Raw genomic sequence first — 19,906 nt, 5'->3', positions numbered from 1 at the left:
TTCCTCATCAACCGCCCTAATGATATTCCTCAACCGCCATAATGATATTTCTCAACCGGCGTAATGATATTCCTCATCAACCGCCATAATGATATTTCTCAACCGCCATAATGATATTCCTCAACCGCCCTAATGATATTCCTCAACCGCCCTAATTATATTCCTCATCAACCACCCTAATGATATTCCTCAACCGCCCTAATGATATTCCTCATCAACCACCCTAATGATATTCCTCAACCGCCCTAATGATATTCCTCAACCGCCCAAATTATATTCCTCATCAACCACCCTAATGATATTCCTCAACCGCCCTAATGATATTCCTCAACCGCCATAATGATATTCCTCAACCGCCCAAATTATATTCCTCATCAACCACCATAATGATATTCCTCAACCGCCCTAATGATATTCCTCAACCGCCGTAATGATCCTCATCAACCGCCCTAATGATATTCCTCAACCGCCCAAATGATATTCCTCATCAACCGCCCTAATGATATTTCTCAACCAGCGTAATGATATTCCTCAACCGCCCTAATGATATTCCTCAACCGCCCTAATGATATTCCTCAATTGCTCTAATGATATTCCTCAACCACCCTAATGATATTCCTCAACCGCACTAATGATATTCCTCAACCGCTCTAATGATATTCCTCATCAACCGCCCTAATGATATTCCTCAACCGCCCTAATGATATTCCTCAACCGCCCTAATGATATTCCTCAACCACCCAAATGATATTCCTCATCAACCGCCCTAATGATATTCCTCAACCGCCCTAATGATATTCCTCAACCGCACTAATGATATTCCTCAACCGCCCTAATGATATTCCTCAACCGCCCTAATGATATTCCTCATCCACACTAATGATATTCCTCAACCGCCCTAATGATATTCCTCAACCGCCCTAATGATATTCCTCATCCGCACTAATGATATTCCTCAACCGCCCTAATGATATTCCTCAACCGCCCTAATGATATTCCTCATCCGCACTAATGATATTCCTCAACCGCCCTAATGATATTCCTCAACCGCCGTAATGATATTCCTCAACCACCGTAATGATATTCCTCAACCGCCCTAATGATATTTCCTCAACCGCCGTAATGATATTCCTCAACCACCGTAATGATATTCCTCAACCGCCCTAATGATATTCCTCAAATTGTATAACTGCCTTAATTCTGCCAGACACCAGGAAGAGTAGCTGCTGCCCTGGCAGGAACTAATGGGGATCCATAATAAATACAATAGAAAAAGGCTCTTATTGGCCAAGACATAGCATCAGCTATCGAGGGTTTAGATACATCATTGGTGATATTTCTGATGGTTTCCATTGGGGCCTGAGTGCTGCTCTGATCCCACTGCCAGAACACATGTGGTTTAATCAGGATTCACAACCAGGCTCCCTTGTTCACACGGCCATTTGCACAACAACTACAGCTGTCGGCAGCCATAGTGATCATTGCCCTCGTTCTGCTTTGAATGGGTGCCAGTGTGTGGCTTATGAAGAGACAAAGCTCCTTCAGCACAGCATTGTAGTCATCTGACTCTGTAAACATTCCATTCACTGTGAAGAAAGTGGTTATGATACAATGTGGTATTTAAGAGTCCAATAAAGGGTCAGCAATTTGACTTCCAATGGATTAGCACAGTAATATATGGCCATATACCAAAGAATGTGACATACAGTATATTTTAAGATATATGATCATATATTTAAAACCCATATATAAATGTGACATACATTTTAAAATATATGGTAATATATTTCAATAACATACACTGAACAAAATATAGACGCAACATGTAAAGTGTTGGTTCCATGTTTCATGAGCTGAAATAAAAGGTCCCCAAAATGTTTCATATGCACAAAAAGCGTATTTCTCTCAAATGTTGTGCACAAAATTGTTTATATCCCTGTTAGTGAGCATTTCTCATTTGCCAAGACAATCCATCCACCTGACAAGTATGGCATATCAAGAAACTGATTAAACAGCATGACCATTACACAGGTGTACCTTGTGCTGGGGACACTAAAAGAACACTCTAAAATGTGATGTTTTGTCACACAACACAATGCCACAGATGTCTCAAGTTTTGGCATGCTGACTGCAGGAATGTCCACCAGAACTGTTGCCAGAGATTTGAATGTTCATGTATCTACCATATGCCCCCTCCAACGTAACCGCAGACCACGTGTAACCATTCCAGCCCAGGACCTCCACATCCGGCTTCTTCGCCTGCAGGATTGTCTTGAGACCAGCCACTCGGACAGCTGATGAAACTGTGGGTTTGCACAACCAAAGAAATTCTGCACAAACTGTCAGAAATCGTCTCAGTGAAGCTCATCTGCGTGCTCGTCGTCCTCACCAGTGTCTTGACCTGACTGCAGCTTGGCATCGTAATCAACTTCTGTGAGAAAATGGTCACCTTCGATAGCCGCCGGCACGCTAGAGAAGTGTGCTCTTCACGGATGAATCCCAGTTTCAACTGTACTGGGCAGATAGCAGACAATGTGTATGGCGTCGTGTGGGCGAGCGGTTTGCTGATGTCAACGTTGTGAACAGAGTGCCCCATGGTGGCAGTGGGATTATGGTATAGGCAGGCTGAAGCTACGGACAACTAACACAATTGCATTTTATTGATGTCAATTTGAATGCAAAGAAAAAGCTTGACGAGATCCTGGGGCCCATTGTCGCAGGGATCTGTACACAATTCCTGGAAGCTGAAAATGTCACAGTTCTTCCATGGCCTGCATTCTAACCAGACATTGAGCATGTTTGGGATGCTCTGGACCGACGTGTACGACAGAGCGTTCCAGTTCCCTCTAATATCCAGCAACTTTGCATAGCCATTGAAGAGGAGTGGAACAACATTCCACAGGCCACAATCAACATCCTGATCAACTCTATGTGAAGGAGATGTGTGGCGCTGCATGAGACAAATGGTGGTCACACCAGATATTGACAGTTTTTTTTGATCCACCACTACCTTTTTTTAAGGTGTCTGTGACCAACAAATGAATTTCTGTTTTCCCAGTCATGAGAAATCTATTAGGACCTAATGAATTGATTTCAATTGACTGATTTCCTGATATAAACTGTAACTCAGTAAAATCTTTGAAATGGTTGCATTTTGCGTTGACATGAGTCATTAACCGTTTTTCAACCACTCCACAAATTTCTTGTTAACAAACTGTAGTTTTGGCAAATCAGTTAGGACATCTGCTTTGCATGACACAAGTAATTTTTCCAACAATTGTTTACAGACAGATTATTTCACTTATAATTCACTGTATCACAATTCCAGTAGTTCAGAAGTTTACATACACTAAGTTGACTGTGCCTTTAAACAGCTTGGAAAATTCCAGAAAATGATATCATGGCTTTAGCAGCTTCTGATAGGCTAATCGACATGATTTGAGTCAATTGGAGGTGTACCTGTGGATGTATTTCAAGGCCTACAATTCAAACTCAGTGCCTCTTTGCTTGACATCATGGGAAAATCAAAAGACATCAGCCAAGACCTCAGAAAACTAATTGTAGACCTCCACAAGTCTGGTTCATCCTTGGGAGCAAATGCCTGAAGGTACACATTCATCTGTACAAACAATAGTACGTATAAACCTATATCAACATAACCTTAAAGGCCCTCAGCAAGGAAGAAGCCACTGCTCCTAAATCGCCATAAAAAAGCCAGACAATCCCAACTGCACATAGGGAAAAGATCGCTTTTGAGAAATGTCCTCTGGTCTGATGAAACAAAAATAGAACTGTTTGGCCATAATGACCATCCTTATGTTTGGAGGAAGGAAGAAGGGGGAGGCTTGCAAGCTGAAGAACACCATCCCAGGGACAAAGATCATGTTGTGGGGGTGCTTTGAGAGGAACTGGTGCACTTCTGGTCTGGAAAATTGAAACAAAAATAGAACTGTTTTCCAAAAGCCTTCCTTCCTTAGGCCATAATGACCATCAAACTGTTTGGCCATGTTTGGAGGAAAAAGGGGATGCTTGCAAGCTGAAGAACACCATCCCAACTGTGATGCACAGGGGTGGCAGCATCATGTTGTGGGGGTGCTTTGCTGCAGGAGGGACTGGTGCACTTCACAAACTAGATGGCGTCATGGGGAAGGAAAATGATGTGGATATATTGAAGCAACATCTCAAGAAATCAGCCAGAGAGTTAAAGCTTGGTCGCAAATGGGTCTTCCAAATGGACAATGACCCCAAGCATACTTTCAGAGATGTGGCAAAATGGCTTAAGGACATCAAAGTGAAGGTATTGGAGTGGCCATCACAAAGCCCTGACCTCAATCCTATAGAAAATGTGTGGGCAGAACTGAAAGAGCGTGTGCGAGCAAGGAAGCCTACAAACCTGACTCAGTTACACCAGCTCTGTCAGGAGGAATGGGCCAAATTCACCCAACTGATTGTGGGAAGCTTGTGGAAGGCTACCCAAAACGTTTGACCCAAGTTAAAGAATTTTAAGGCAATGATACCAAATACTTATTGAGTGTATGTAAACTTCTGACCCACTGGGAATGTGATGAAATAAATAAAAGCTGAAATAAATCATTCTCTCTACTATTATTCTGACATTTCACATTCTTAAAATAAAGTGGTGATCTTAACTGACCTAAGACAATACATTTTTACTTGGATTAAATGTCAGGAATTGTGAAAAACTGAGTTTAAATGTATTTATCTAAGGTGTATGTAAACTTCCAACTTCAACTGTATATACTTATTTTATTAACAAAGTTATGCACTACCAATTCCCCTATTTGAAAAAGTAATTACAGTCAATAACTGGTTGTGCCAACTTTAGCGGCAATGACTGCAACCAAATGCTTCCTGTAGTTGTTGATCTTCTCACGTTGCTGTGGATTCATTTTGTCTCTCTCTTGCATGCAGAACTGCTTTAACTCAGCGGCAGTTGTGGGTTTTCAAGCACGAACTGCTCATTTTAAGTCCTGCCACAACATCTCAATTGGGATTAGGTCTGGAATTCGACAAGGCCATTCCAAAACTTCAAATTTGTTTATTTTTAGACATTTTCACGTGGACTTGATTTTGTGTTTTGAATCATTGTCTTGCTTCAGTTTACAGATGGATGGCCTGACATTCTCCTGTAGAATTGTCTGATACAGAGCAGAATTCATGGTTCCTTCTGTTAAAGCATGTTGTCCAGGTCCTTGAGGCAGCAAAACATCCCCAAAACATCTACCACCGCCATGCTTGACCTTTGTAATGAGGCTCTTACTGTGGAATGCAGTGTTTGGTTTTTGCCAGGTATAATAGGACCCATGTCGTCCAAAAGGTTGACTCATGTTTGCCAAAAAGCACCTGGATGATCATCAAGACTCTTGGAAGAATATTCAATGGACAGATGATTCAAAATTATATATTTTTGGATGACATGGGTCCCATTATGCCTGGCGAAAACCGAACACTGCATGTTAAAGGCATAGTTCACTTTTTTTTTTTGACCTTATAGTCAGATTGCTAACAAAAAAACTATGGGTGGTGATTGGGGCAGTTAGTCAAAGTTCAATGTTTGTGGCCAAAATCCCCTCAAGTTAATAGTGGCTATTTAAACAACTCTAAATCATGGATTACAGTTTCTACTGACCTTAGTTCCTTACCCTGAAAGTATCTGACTAAAGGTGTAAAAAAGTTAACCTATCCCTTGATTGAATTTTCAAATCAATCATTGCAAATAGGGCATTAATGGTTAAGGATTTCTTATTCAATTTAATCTGATAAGATTTTTACGTATTTAAATGGAAAGGAAAGAGAAAGAAAGCAAAACAAATAAAATGCTAATATCACAATGACAATATTTATTTCTGTCTGGATGTGATCTCAGGTTGCCCAAACGTTGATACTGTATTATCGGGCAAATTGTTGAAACCTATTAGGGCCTTACTGTGGGCACCATACAGAGAAAGAGTAGCCTCTAGTGGCCGAGACACACATTGCACCACATTGAATCCACCCTCCCTCCCCTATCCTTTATTCTTCTCATTAATTATGTATTAAAGGAGTGTATAAAGAGGTGGTTTTGGACTCTATGATTATATACCCATGAGAGCACATCATCGTTCGCCTTGGCCAATATAATCTAATAAGGGTGGGTATTAGGATGCGGGAGAAACATAATTTGGCAATGGATCATTTCACCAATGCGTGGGAGGACATCTTAAGAGGGGAATGACTGTGTAGTAATGGAGTTTGAAGATATAGCACAGTGGTTCTCGAACTGGGGGCCCTAACCCCCGAGGGGTTGTGAGGAGGTTTTGGGGGGTTGCGAGTGTGAAACTGAAGGTGAAAAAAATACATATTTTTCATAGGCTACATATTCCATTTCGATGTTATATTTACGTCTTTGCCTATTTGATCTGGTTCCGAACATACGCCCACGGTATTGCACAAAATTCACGTCTCAATAACATCTAATTTGTGCTTCAGAACCAAAATGTTGGGTATCTTGACTGTTGACCAAAGACCAGTCATAAGCTTTTGCGTGCAAAGGTGGGGGCGCATATCCAGATTAGTGAACAGAAAACACTTGTTTCATTCTCTCTGGTTTTGCCTGAAGAAAATAGTATGTTTATATTCTCAATATGAAATACAGTTAAGCAATCTGCTGCGGACTCATCTTTGCCAGAACAATAGACTTCCTGGCAATTATATTGATAATTTTCATATTTCAGATAGGCCTAGTTTGGGAAGCTACTGGCTATATATATAAGAAAGCTGTAACGTTGCACTGCCTTCAATACTTAAGGGATGAAAATGTAATAAACTAGGCAAAAAAAGAAATGTCCTCTCACTGTCAAATGTGTTTATTTTCAGTAGACTTATGTGTAAATAGTTGTATGAACATAACATTCAACAACTGAGATATAAACGGAACAAGTTTCACAGACATGTGACTAACAAAAATTGAATAATGTGTCCCTGAACAAAGGGGGGGGTCAAAAGTAACAGTCAGTGTCTGGTGTGGCCACCAGCTGCATTAAGTACTGCAGTGCATCTCCTCATGGACTGCACCATATTTGCCAGTTCTTGCTGTGAGATGTTACCCCACTCTTCCACCAAGGCACCTGCAAGTTCCCAGACATTTCTGGGGGGAATGGCCCTAGCCATCACCCTCCAATCCAACAGGTCCCAGACGTGCTCAATGGGATTGAAATCAGGGCTCTTCAATGGCCATGGCAGAACACTGACATTCCTGCCTTGTAGAGTATGGCTGGTGGCATTGTCATGCTGGAGGGTCATGTCAGGATGAGCCTGCAGGAGGGAGGAGGATGTCTAACCCTAATGCTGTGGTAGCCATGCTGGTTAAGTGTGAATTCTAAATCAATCGCAGACTGTGTCACCAGCAAAACATCCCCACACCATAACACCTCCTCCTCCATGCTTTATGGTGGGAAATACACATGCAGAGATCATCTGTTCACCTATTCTGCGTCTCACAAAGACACAGCTGTTGGAAAAAATCTCCAATTTGCACTCAAGACCAAAGGACAAATTTCCACTGGTCTAATGTCCATTGCTCGTGTTTCTTGGCCCAAGCAAGTCTCTTCTTACTATTGGTGTCCTTTAGTAGTGGTTTATTTACAGCAATTTGACCATGAAGGCATGAATCAGACAGGCCCCTCTGAACAGTTGTTGAGATGTGTCTGTTACTTGAACTCTGTGAAGCATTTATTTGAGCTGCAATTTCTGAGGCTGGTAACTCTAATGAATATATCCTCTGCAGCAGAGGTAACTCTGGGTCTTAACTTTTAAGTAGGCACACCTGTTAATTGAAATGCATTCCAGGTGACTACCTCATAAAGCTGGTTGAGAGAATGCCAAGAGTGTGCAAAGCTGTCATCAAGGGAAAGTGTGGCTACTTTGAAGAATCTTAAATATAAAAAATATTTAGATTTGTTTAACACTTTTTTGTTTAATACATGATTCCTTATGTGTTATTTCATAGTTTTGATGTCCTCACTATTATTCTACATCGTAGGAAATAGTAAAAATAAAGAAAAATCCTTGAATGAGTAGGTGTTCTAAAACTTTTGACCGGTTGTGTACATTGTGCTCGTATTAATTCCCCCTCCCTAGATATAAAATCAATATGGACACACACACACACAGACTAGCTCTTGTATGGTACAGAATGCTGAAGTTGGTATGGTTACTCAGAGCCCCAAGGAGCCTGTGTGCCTATTACCAACAGGCCCAGTAAAGGTGGATTGTGGGAGGAGAGAGAGAGAAGGAGCAGCTCTAGAGCTCAGACAGCGAGATAGAGGGAGTCACCAGGGAGCGTGCTGAGACAGCAGAGAACAATCACTGCACACTACCCTCGTCCACTCAAAGAGGTTATCTTCTGTGTTTAGCAGGAAGAGGCAGGCTTTGGTGGGTGGTGGGAAATAGTACAGCTTCAAATAAGCTATTATAGTCAGGAATGTTACGTGTGTGTGGGTGTGTGTGTGCGCGCGCCTGTGTGTGTGTGTGTGTGTGTGTGGGTGTGTGCGAATGTGCTAGATAGAAAGGAAGCAATTCAGAGAGAAAGAGTTGCAGCAAATCAAGAGAGCAAGAAATGGAGAAAGTTGTTCATATTTCCACATTGACGCGTGGGCCTGAATATTTATTAACACTGGACCTATTGTCCGTCTCATTGCAACAGCAACTTGTGCGCAACTCAACATGGAGGCCCTTGTTTAAATGGGGAGAGTTTAGCCCATTTGGAGGCATGTAGGCAGCACAGGGATAAAGCTGGGCAGGACAGCTTAGTCTCAGCCCTCCTAATGAACACACAGGGGTACTGAATGAAACATACAGGATGGTAACATATCATGCTCACAACAGTGGAACGCATACAGACTACACTATAAACCTCACAGGTGGCTAGGTGTGTGTGTGTGTGTGTGTGTGTGTGTGTGTGTGTGTGTAATGGTGGTGGGGGGGGTTCATCAATAACTCATCATCCCTCACTCCCATCCTGTTGTCTGCTTTGTTATGTATATTTTTTATTGTCTGCTACTTACAGACACTCTGCTTTTAAAGCTAATATTGTAATGAGTAATTGCTGCTCCTGCATTTCAGCTTGGAAACAGCTATTCACCAACAATATTGCTAAAATGACTTCTTGTACGGATAGGGAAAGGGAACGATGGAGGAGATACATGTTATAAATAACCAATTGGAAGTCTGTTTTGAAAGCTGGGTTAATTTTTCTCCTTAATCCACCATTGTGTTTCATCCATGTTGGCATCTCCTCTCTCATGTTTCAAGCGCCGACGACAGCAAGCGAGAGTGTAATCACACTAAAGTGATCACTGTATCCACTTTTCTTTAGAGAGAACGGCGCATCTAGAATCTACCAGTGCCACTTCCATTCTTTACCCAATTTGCCACTTTTCCAGCAGTGTATTAGTGAAAGAAATAAATAAATAAAAGTATTGATACAAAACAATAACACTTTTTTCCAATAATGAGCAGCAAAAAGACCTCTCGCTCCACTGTTGCTCTCCTGGCCAAAACACACTGCAAAGAAAACAAAGGAATGAATAAGGTGCCCACGTGGGCGACAAGGACACAGTCTTGTTTGGGTGTGAAAAATCCATAAAGCTTCATATCGGAGGGGCCATGTCCCTCCAGGTTCTCGTTCCGCACCGAGCTCCCAGCTCTCTCTCTGACTTAATTTGGTAATCGATATGGTTTCTGTGAGCACAGCAGGGGGATCTTCGTTTTTTTTTTACGGGCACCTCTCCTCTCTGCCCTTGAGTTTCCTCTCCAGTCCCGGGGTAAAAGGAGGCTGTGATTGCCTCTAACAGCCTCTGCGGTTAGGGGGAAAGCTCTCCTGAAAGACAATGAAGGGAAGGTGGAGAGTAGACAGAACTCCAGACAGAACACATGAAAGTGAGAATCAGATAGAGCGAGAAAAGGAACAGCTCAGAGCTCAGACGAAAAGATAGAGGGAGAGTCACCGGGGAGCATGCTGAGACAGCAGAGAGCAATTGCTGCACGCTATCCTTGTCTGCTCAAAGAGGCTCTCTTCCGTGTTTAGCAGGAAGATGCAGGCTTTGGTGGGTGGTGGGGTATGTAAATGTCTAGCACAAACCATACAGAGATGTAAAACGAATGTAAAAGAGAAGCTGACCACTCGTTTCTCTGACACATGTTCCAGTCACCATGAAAGAGTATTATGGGTCTATGTCTGTCTGTGTGTCTGCTGTCCTCCATAACCCAATAATGTTCAGCACAATAGCATGTATAACCATGTGTATAACATGAACTGCATCACCACACTCACTTGTGTTTTTCAGTCTGAAACTGAAAGGTCAGATTTAAAGAAGGGGCTTAGCCAGAAAAAAAAGCTTGTTTTTGCTCATTCTGATTGGGTGGCCCTGGCTTCCCAGTGGGTAGCTCTGTGTCCACTCAGGCCTACCAATGCCTACACCCCTGATTTAAAGAAAGGGTCAATGCAATTGAGAAGTATGAAAGATGGGAATGTAGAAGTATGAAGTAGAAACACAATTTTCTAGGTTAGAGGAGTAGACTGGATTGTGGCATTGGACTTGCCTTTTCCTCCCTTTCTCCCTCCTTTCTTGACTTCTCTCGCTTTCCATCTAATTTGTCGACCTCTCCCTCCCTCCATATCCCTCTCCCTGCCCCCTTTCCTCTCATTCCTTCTCCAGCTGAGAGAGACAGAAGTGCAGAGGATTCCAGGGCAGAGCTTATCTCTCCCTGCAGGTCCCTGTCCTGTTACCAGTCTTTAAAAGGGCAGCCAACCGGCACACTCTCTCACATTCTCCACACAGTCAGTCAATTCCCCCATACTACTGCAACCAGACACTGGTCTCTTTCTCCCCAGTTAGACCTCTAAACTATCACACGACAATATATCTCCTTACTATGCTGTTGAGATACTTGATCCAACCAGCGAGTTGCGGTAACAGTCCCAAGCCATTACATATCACTCTTCAACTGTATCTAGTAGTTTCAACTCAACCTGACAGAACATCCCGTTTCTTTATGGCCTCTGTAATCCTTCCAGAAGCTCCTTGGTGCAAAGGAACATCCTGTTGCTGTCTGATAACCCAGTCATTGTCATTGTAATGAGAGAATATGAAGGTGTTGTTTGACGCAGAGTCAGCAGTAGGGTTGCAAAGGGAGGGTATATTACTGGAAATGTTCTACGTTCACCAGTAAACTAACATCATTTTGGTAGCTTTCACGTTTTTGGAATTTTATTAGATGACATCTAATGGCCTTTTTGGGGGTACTTCTGATGATCACAGGTGTCTGTAATTATCTCTGGCCCTCTGTGTGGGCTTATCGCCTGTAAAATATATAGACAAATAAAAAATCAAGAATGACAAAGCTGTAAAACATGATCCTAAATATAAGCCATCAACTTAGTGAATACCATTGGTGTTTAATATGAAGGTTTAAGCATAATATATATATATATATATTTTATTACGTCAATATGTCTTTGTTGTAAATGTTTTGGTGCCAAACTGGTGGCAGTTGTGAAAAAAAAGTCAATAGTTGGAAGAGTTCCAGAGTTAATTGAAAATAATAGCATTATTGATTAGATGATTTTATCATTAATTAGCCTATTTTCTCTTCAATCACATGGTCTATTCACTAGAACTACTGGATATCTCCTGGACACAGATTTAAAAATACATTCTATATATGAATACTTTTAAAAAAGTTATTCAAGTCTAAATTACCAAAGTTAACATAGATTACCTGTTCATTACCAAAATTACTGAAGATTCCGGTAATGTCGGTAAATTACCGGTAGCTGTGCATCTCTAGTCAGTGGTCTTGCACTGTGTATAACACTATTAGGTAGCACCACCTGTCTCTCTGTTGGAGCACCTGAAACACAGTGGAGAGAAGCCACCCTCTTACTACAGACTCTGATGGAGATGAAAAGCCAATGTTGTCTGACAGGGCTGATTGTTCTGTGGGTGTGCTTTTCTTTCTCTCTTTGTCTCTCAGGGACAACAACTTCATCAAGGACTTCCCCCAGCTAGCAGATGGACTGATGGTCATCCCGTTGCCTGTGGAGGAGCAGTGTAGAGGAGTGCTGTCTGAGCCACTGTCAAATCTACAACTCCTCACAGGTGTGTGTGTGTGTGTGTGTCCCTCATTCTTTGAACACTTATACAAGTGTGTACGGAACATACACTGCCATTCAAAAACAAGGACATTTCTTAGTGACCCCAAACTTTTGAAAGAAAAGCACATTTTTTGTCTATTAAAATAGATTAGAGATAGTTTGCGCTGTTCTATGAAGGGAGTAGTACACAGCGTTGTACGAGATCTTCAGTTTCTTGGCAATTTCTTGCATGGAATAGCCTTCATTTCTCAGAACAAGAATAGACTGACAAGTTTCAGAAGAAAGTTCTTTGTTTCTGGCCATTTTGAGCCTGTAATCAAACCCACAAATGCTGATGCTCCAGATACTCAACTAGTCTAAAGGCCAGTTTCATTGCTTCATTAATCAGGACAAAACATTTCAGCTGTGCTAACATAATTGCCAAAGGGTTTTCTAATGATAAATTTGCCTTTTAAAATTATAAACTTGGATTAGCTAACACAATGTGCCATTGGAGCACAGGAGTGATGGTTGCTGATAATGGGCCTCTGTACGCCTATGTAGATATTCCATTACAAATCAGCCGTTTCCAGCTACAATAGTCATTTACAACATTAATATCTACACTGTATTTCTAATCAATTTGATGTTATTTTAATGGGCAAAAAATGTGCTTTTCTTTCAAAAACATGGACATTTTATAAGTGACCCCAAACTTTTGAACGGTAGTGTATACATTTCTACATTTGTTTGTCAAGGATTTATTTTCCAATTAATGCAACATTTCCTGTAAGCTCAATACCTAGAAATACTGCAGCATCCTCTGCTTTCTAAACCCACAAGAGTGGGACTCCAAGTGTGAGGTCAGCTAGAATGACACTGTTCATCCCCGTGCACTGTATTGTACTATTGCTCCTGACATCCCCACGCCTCTGCAGTAGGCACACACGTGCACATACACACACCTCTCCAGGCCCTCTAAAAGCTGACACGTGCACCTTCTTCACCCCACGTGTTCCCCTCCCACGACCCCTTTGGGGGCCGTGACTACTCTGTCAGTTGGCTTGAAACCGCACCTCAGGACTACTGCCTCCGTCCATTAGCTGAATTGGCTGCAGCACTTTGATTCTTGGTGACCTGTGACTAGTTTCCAGAAGGGTCTGCCACTCTTCTCCGAACACAACTGGGGATAAATAAATGATTTAGGTTTAAGTGGGAATTCTGTTGTTGTTGTTCCCTTCACTCCTGTGTTCTAATGGCCCTGTGCTGACCCAGACTCATATGATAGTTTGGTAATGCAATTACGGAGGTGAGATTGCTCACGCCTTAATGCTGGAAATCCAATTGCGGCCATCTGCCATTGATTGCGCACGGGGTGGGAACTTTCGTGCCGAGACAAATAGTGTTGTTGGAAACAACAGGATACACACTGTACACAGACAGTGTTTGTGTGAAAGAGAAACAAAGCTAGCTAATGCACTTTGGACAATTACAAATGTGCCTGTGTAACTAAAACTCTGACGCAAATTACCCATAGCTTTCAATGCATGAAAAAATGTGGGCCTACTAAAATTGTGGAAGTAATTCATGACTATATATATGTGTCTATGTCCATTGCAGGCGATGCCCAGTTTAATGAGGCTATGGGCTATCCCATGGTTCAGCAGTGGAGAGTGAGGAGCAACCTGTACAAAGTTAAGCTCAGCGCCATCACCTTGTCTACAGGTATGAAGTGTCAATTCACTGTCATATATTTCACTATTTTACAAGCTTACCACTACTAAACTATCATACTGCACAGAAAACACATACAGTAAATCATATAGCATTTACAAAACCATTTTTTTTTGCCTCAGCTATAACTATAATTCAATTTGTTCCACATTATTTCCACTCCACGGTTCCCAGGTTTCTCTAAGGTTTTGAAGACGCTGACTGCAGAGAGCACCAGAGAGGAGCTGCTGTCCTTCATCCAGCAATACGGCAGCCATTACGTGTCTGAGGCCTTGTACGGCTCCGAGCTCAGCTGCACCATCTACTTCCCCAGCAAGAAGGCTCAACAGCAGCTCTGGCTGCAGTACCAGAAAGGTGAGCAGGGAGAGTGGGTAGCTACATGTAATGCAGGTGTCCCGTCCGTGATCAATTTAGACCCAGGTGAGTGGACTATCAATAGTCTTAATTGGTTCATTAAATCCCAGACAAAAGAGGGGGGCTTATTCAATATGGTGCAGCGTTCAGGACGCTGCAGATAGAGACGTGATTTATAGCATGACAGACATGATTCCTGATTTTATAAGTGGCCATTGCCCCTGAGACAAAGCAGAGAGAATAGCCTCTCGGAATTCCTTCAGTTGCATTTCATAATTCAGTTTTTCCTGCAACAGAAAAATTAGGCAAGACCTGAAGGGGCTTTTGTACTGTACTATGCTGCACCACTGAGAACTTCACAATGGAATTAGTCTGTTACTGACTGGGTGAGGGCTGCGGATAGCATGAAAAGGATGTTTAATGTTTCACCAAATAAATGGGTTCAAAGTATGCATTGTAAACACTGGAATACAAAGAGACATGCTTTGAATAAATTAATTTGCTGCACTGCAGATACTTCCAAATAATTTACCACAGAAAGGCGTATAGTACAAAGGGCTATTGACAGGAGAGGCGCAGTGAAATGTGTTGTTTTTCAGGGTCAGCCATAATAGTACGGCGCCCCTGGAGAAAGTTAGGGTTAAGTGCCTTTCTCAATGGCTCAGGTATTTGAACCAGCAATGATTCAGTTACTGGCCCAACACTAACTGCTAGGCTACCAGTCACCACACATTTTTTACATTTCCCCAATAGCCAGTGTCATCTACAATAAATCTGAAACCACAACATGCAGATCTTCATCAATGTTGGGTTTATTGCACTCAATAGATAATCAACATTACAAACATGAAATTGAGACAAGTTACGGAGAAACTCATCTAATGTGTTAGTAAGACATACTGTAAAGTCACTGCCTCCACCGAAGGCCAAACTTCTGAAAGACACATAGGTTGATTCAACACACATAATGCACAGAAACAGAACATCCAGAAGACCTAGTAGTGTATATATATATATTTTAAACGAACTCAGAGGAAATAGGAAATTACATGTAAAGGAATCTCTCTCCAGTTAAGTCCAGTGAATGAAATCACATTTAGACAGAGAGCAACAGTTTTGCTGTTCATCACATTGAAACTGTATTTTTTCTTTGCCTCAGATTAATAAAGGATGTCCATTATTATAGCACAATGTAATCCCTGGATATGTGATTGGAAGTTACAGAATAGGAAGAAGTCCCCCCCCCCACCCACCAATGGTTCAAGTTAAGGGCGGGTAAGCTGATCCTAGATCTGTGTCTACATGTAACTTCACTCATTTGTAGGTTGAAGATGGAACCCCCTGGGAGTCCAACACTCCACAACACTTGATATACGTTTTATTGATGGCTGAGTTATAGTGATCATGTCCATGATCCCATCCTTTACATTTAGGTTTGAGAAGTTTTCGATTAGACATTCCTTCTAAACCGATAAGGACTGTAAGCGCAATTCATTTTTAGCAATTTATTTTCTTGCCACGTCATTAGCTTAGAAATTCTCAGATCTCCTCTTCTGTATAGTACATCAATTAAAATATAACAATTTCACACATTGATTGACATACCAGTTTCCCCCACCCCCAAAGTGACAACACTGATGCATTATTGCTGTCTTTAGTGCTGTGATTCATAAAAATCAACCGAGGCAGCTCAAATGTTAGATAGACACAGGCTTGGTTCCAGTCTGCTCCTAGCCAGTCCCACTGACTGACCACGGATCAGTGATTAGAATATGGGCTCATTATATGACCTGCTAAGCACTGACCAGAGATCAGATCATGGAGGAGCATGAGTTGTTTGGAATGAAGCCATTTATTTTAAAGTGACAGATCAACAGTTCACCACCGTCTGTACACACACCTCCATACACACACACTAGATTTGTAGTTTCTTAGCCCCTAGCAGGTGGAGGAGCGTCTCCTCTGTAGGTACGTGTAGACTTTTACACAGTGGTCCCAGCAGTCCAGCACCATCAGCTGTCCTTTCTGTGTGACGGCCACGCCCACAGGGCACGTCAGTCCCTCCTGGATGAGCACGTTGAAGCCGCCCTCTTTAGGGAACTGCAGGATCTCCTTCCTGCCGCTGTCTGTCACCAAAAGGTCCCCGTTTGCGTCCACGCACATGCCCGTGATGCAACGGAAGTCCTCAGTCTCAGAGAAGAAGTGGCTGAGCTGTTTGCCCAGCTGGCCATCCGTGCCCACCGAGCCGATGGAGAAACCCCCCTCTAGGTGGTGTTCGTTGTGGCGGTTCTCAATGTTCAGGCCCAACCCCTGGGTGAAGTAGACAGTGCCTGCTGCGTCGCATGTCACGAACTTGGGCCGCACGGCCGAGCATAGGCGGTTGTAGTTGACCACACCCACGTTGCGATCCACTGCCAGGCACCAGAGCTTGCCGCCCTCCACGTCAGTCACCACAAATTGACCCGAGGGCATGGCGGCGATGCCCCAAGGCTTGATCAGCTGATTCTTGTGGCAGGCCACGCAGTGGCCGTCGGTGGTGTATACCTTGACCGAGTTGTCGTAGTTGTCGGTGACCCCGATGAGGCCCTGAGGCGTGATAGCGATGGACAGCGGGATGAGGTTGGGCAGGTCGGCGCCCAGGAAGCTCAGGACGAAGTTGTCGATGCTGCTGGGGTTGCGGCGGATCTCCCTCTGGAAGCCTTTGCGGTTAAAGATCTGGATGCGGTAGTTGCCCCGGTCAGCCACCAGGACCTCACCCTGTGAGGTGACGCAGATGCTAACTGGCAGGTTGAACATCCCCGGTAGGTTACCCTTGCAACCCATCTTTTTTACAAACTGGCAGTGCTGTGGCCCCGAGCGAGCCCTGGCATCACCGGGAGAGGAGGGCCCCCCTTCATCCATGGACTTGGATTTAAAGCTGCCCGGTGAGGCACACACAGCCTCATCTACAGGCATTACTATATCAATGTCTCTGTACAGGTCCCCCATCGCCCCTGCAGCCCTGCACATGGCACCAACCCCAAACTCCAGCAGCCCCTCATCCTCATCAGTGTTGACGGTGCAAGGTTTGGTGGTGAGCTGGGCCACGTCCAGAGCCCCGGGATGCTCCGTAGTCACCAGCTCAGGGTCCTGGAGCTTGATCAGAGTAGGCAGGTCCAGGCTGCTCCTTAGGTCCAGCTCCTCCTCGTCCTTCACCCCTCCGTCGTCCTCCAACAGGGCAATGTCACTCTGCTTCACCTGCATGGTCAGGTAGTCGCAGCGGGACACCACCTGCACCTCGGCCAGGTTCAGCAGGTATGTCTGCTCCTCCAGGATCTGACTGTTAAGCTTCTCCACCTCGACCATGGAGGCAGAGAAGGCCCGCCGCTGGCGCCCCAGCTCCTCCTGCAGACGCAGCTCAGCCCGGGCGTACTCCTGCTGCACTGCCCGGTACTTTACCCGCATGTTCTTTGTCAGACTGTCAATGGCTGCCCTCTTTTTCTGGATGTGGTCCATGGCTTCGCGGAGGGATGCCAGCTTACCACCCAGGTCCTTCCGGCGCTGCTCAGCGGCCGCCCGAATGGGCTGGACAGTGTGGCCCTGCTGCTGGTGGCCCTCACCCTTGCAGAGGTCGCAGAGCACCGTGCCGCAGTCTTGGCAGTACTGTCGGGGTAGGCGGTTGCGGCAGGACTTGCACATGAGGGCGCCGGCGGTGGTGCAGGAGCTGGCACAGTCCAGGATCTTGAGCACAGTGAGGTTGTCGGCCAGCTGGGAGATGCTGCTCATGCGGGAGACCCTGCTGCAGAAGGGGCATCGCACTCCGTTAATGGTGCTAGCCAGCAGCTTTTCCAGACACTGTCTGCACACAGTGTGGCCACACTGCAAGAGCTTGGGCCTCAGCTGCTCCTGGTTGTAAGTCTCCAGGCAGATGGGGCACTCCAGGACCTCCCGGAGCAGGTCTGGGTCCAGAGCCGGCAAAGCTGCCGCCATCGTGTTCACACCTGTGAGGAGAGGATTAAAAATGGAAATGATTCACTACTCAAAGTATCAATGACAATGACTTATGTTGGAACTTATAACAAGCAGGGTAAAGATGATTTCTCATGATTTCTCATTCAAATGGCTTAGCATTCATTACCATTCCTCTAATAGTGCATTGCATTTTGACCACGACTAATGAACTACTAGACTCTAGTTGCCAGAGTCACCTCTCAGGAACATTGGAAGAATAAACTCCACTGTGCGAAACTTAAACGTACACTTACTGTAACTGATACAGTGCACTTTAGCTGGTCATATAATTAAGGGGAGTGTAGCACAAGCGGCAGCAATCTATCATTCAACAGATGAAGGTAGCCTGCTTTCAAGTAGTGATACCACTTCTCATTACCACATTTAGCTAACTAACTACTGACTTACTTGCTTATCTACGCTAACTAACTAGCTCGCTACCTAGCTAGCTATACGAATGCTGCGACGTTTGTGTTATTGAGCTGTCAATGTGTTAGCTAAATGCTAGCTGTTGTTAGCTAGCAAGTTAGCATAACGGATATTTCTCAAATCAAGCTGTCACTACATGGCCAATGCAAATGACAACAGCATGGCCAGTTATTTGCATGCAGACGACGCATTTCTGCACTACACACAATGAATGTACTACACACAATGAATAATTGATAATCTCGTGGCATGTTGCTGTTTTGTTTGCTGATGCTAGCGCGAGCTATGTTAGGCAGCTTGCAGTGGGAGGCCTCCCCAAATCGCGGTGTGACTTCCAGTTTGGGGCAGTCACGTAAGAATTCATGATCGAATGGATTTTGAAAGTCAAGTATATACATGCTATGATCCTAAAGGTCTAGATTTATTCGGTTGACATCTTAAACTAGCATAACATCTTACCTTGGTTTCAATGTCAGCTCTGTCGTGGTACAGGGGCGTTCAGTGGGTGTGCTGCTGCTACTGTAGCGAGACTGCGGTGTTGACGTAACTTTACGTAATATTTACGCCTCGATCACACCGACAGTAAATGAGAAGTACATTAATTTCCAATGGAACGCTGCGTTTGCCGAGCAGCATTGCGTTGCAGAGGCAGTTGCAGAACGTTATGTGTGGTGCATACGTTGGATTTGTCGAATGTATGCAACAAACTGTATGTGTAGACGGCTTGACAGAAATGGTAGCAGAAAGCGAATGTTGAACTTTCAATGCACACTTATCCAGATGATGCTACGTACCATTTGATCCAGATGATGCTACGTATCATTTGGCGCAACATACTGTGGATGGGATCGAGGCGTTATTTTCCAACCACCTCTATTTTCATTGGCTCTTACATCTGCATCTGGGACAAGCTCCCAAAGTGGTTGGCAGTTATTTTTAGTCAATCAGTTTGGAATTATTTTATACGGGGATATATGGTAAATTAAATTTTATAAGCTCATGTATTAAATAATGTAGCTAGTATAAAATGGAATGTCTGTTTATTAGTACAATACAACACTGTCTCTAGTTTTAGCAAATAAAATATATTATTCTAATGTCATGGGCATTGCATTATACATCATTTGATGATTCCTCCTTTCTGAAAAACGGTACACCTCTTAAAATCCTGTACCAGAGAATTAATTATTCAAGTATCCCAACTCAAATCATTTATCATGAAATTATGTGGGCCATTTGAGAGCAATGCAGGAGTTATAGACA

The 19,906-nt window shown here is 43.6% G+C and overlaps 2 protein-coding genes across 2 annotated transcripts in view; one reads left to right on the top strand and one right to left on the bottom strand.

Moving 5' to 3' along the window:
• LOC115101181 (astrotactin-2-like) overlaps positions 1 to 19,906 on the top strand; it is a 527,175-nt gene that overhangs the window by 373,344 nt on the left and 133,925 nt on the right. Inside the window, exons 14-16 of the mRNA XM_029620468.2 lie at positions 12,037 to 12,161; positions 13,757 to 13,861; positions 14,045 to 14,224. Coding sequence (XP_029476328.1) covers positions 12,037 to 12,161; positions 13,757 to 13,861; positions 14,045 to 14,224 — 410 coding nt within the window. The remainder of the gene's footprint in view (positions 1 to 12,036; positions 12,162 to 13,756; positions 13,862 to 14,044; positions 14,225 to 19,906) is intronic.
• On the bottom strand, positions 15,021 to 19,210 carry trim32 (tripartite motif containing 32). The gene is made up of 2 exons (XM_029620469.2): positions 19,103 to 19,210; positions 15,021 to 18,204 (listed from the first exon to the last, which is right to left on the bottom strand). Exon 2 carries the CDS (start codon positions 18,191 to 18,193, stop codon positions 16,163 to 16,165), a length of 2,031 nt encoding a protein of 676 aa, XP_029476329.1. The 5' UTR covers positions 18,194 to 18,204; positions 19,103 to 19,210; the 3' UTR covers positions 15,021 to 16,162.

This window comes from Oncorhynchus nerka, linkage group LG19 (genome assembly GCF_034236695.1).
Source record: "Oncorhynchus nerka isolate Pitt River linkage group LG19, Oner_Uvic_2.0, whole genome shotgun sequence".
In the NCBI taxonomy this organism is placed as follows: domain Eukaryota; kingdom Metazoa; phylum Chordata; class Actinopteri; order Salmoniformes; family Salmonidae; genus Oncorhynchus; species Oncorhynchus nerka.
The sequence above is the reverse complement of the archived record's forward strand: the minus strand, read 5'-3'. Positions and strand labels throughout refer to the sequence as shown.

Coding starts and splice junctions, on each gene's coding strand:
- trim32 (XM_029620469.2), bottom strand. CDS start 18,193: ATGGCGGCAGCTTTGCCGGCTCTGGACCCAGACCTGCTCCGGGAGGTC.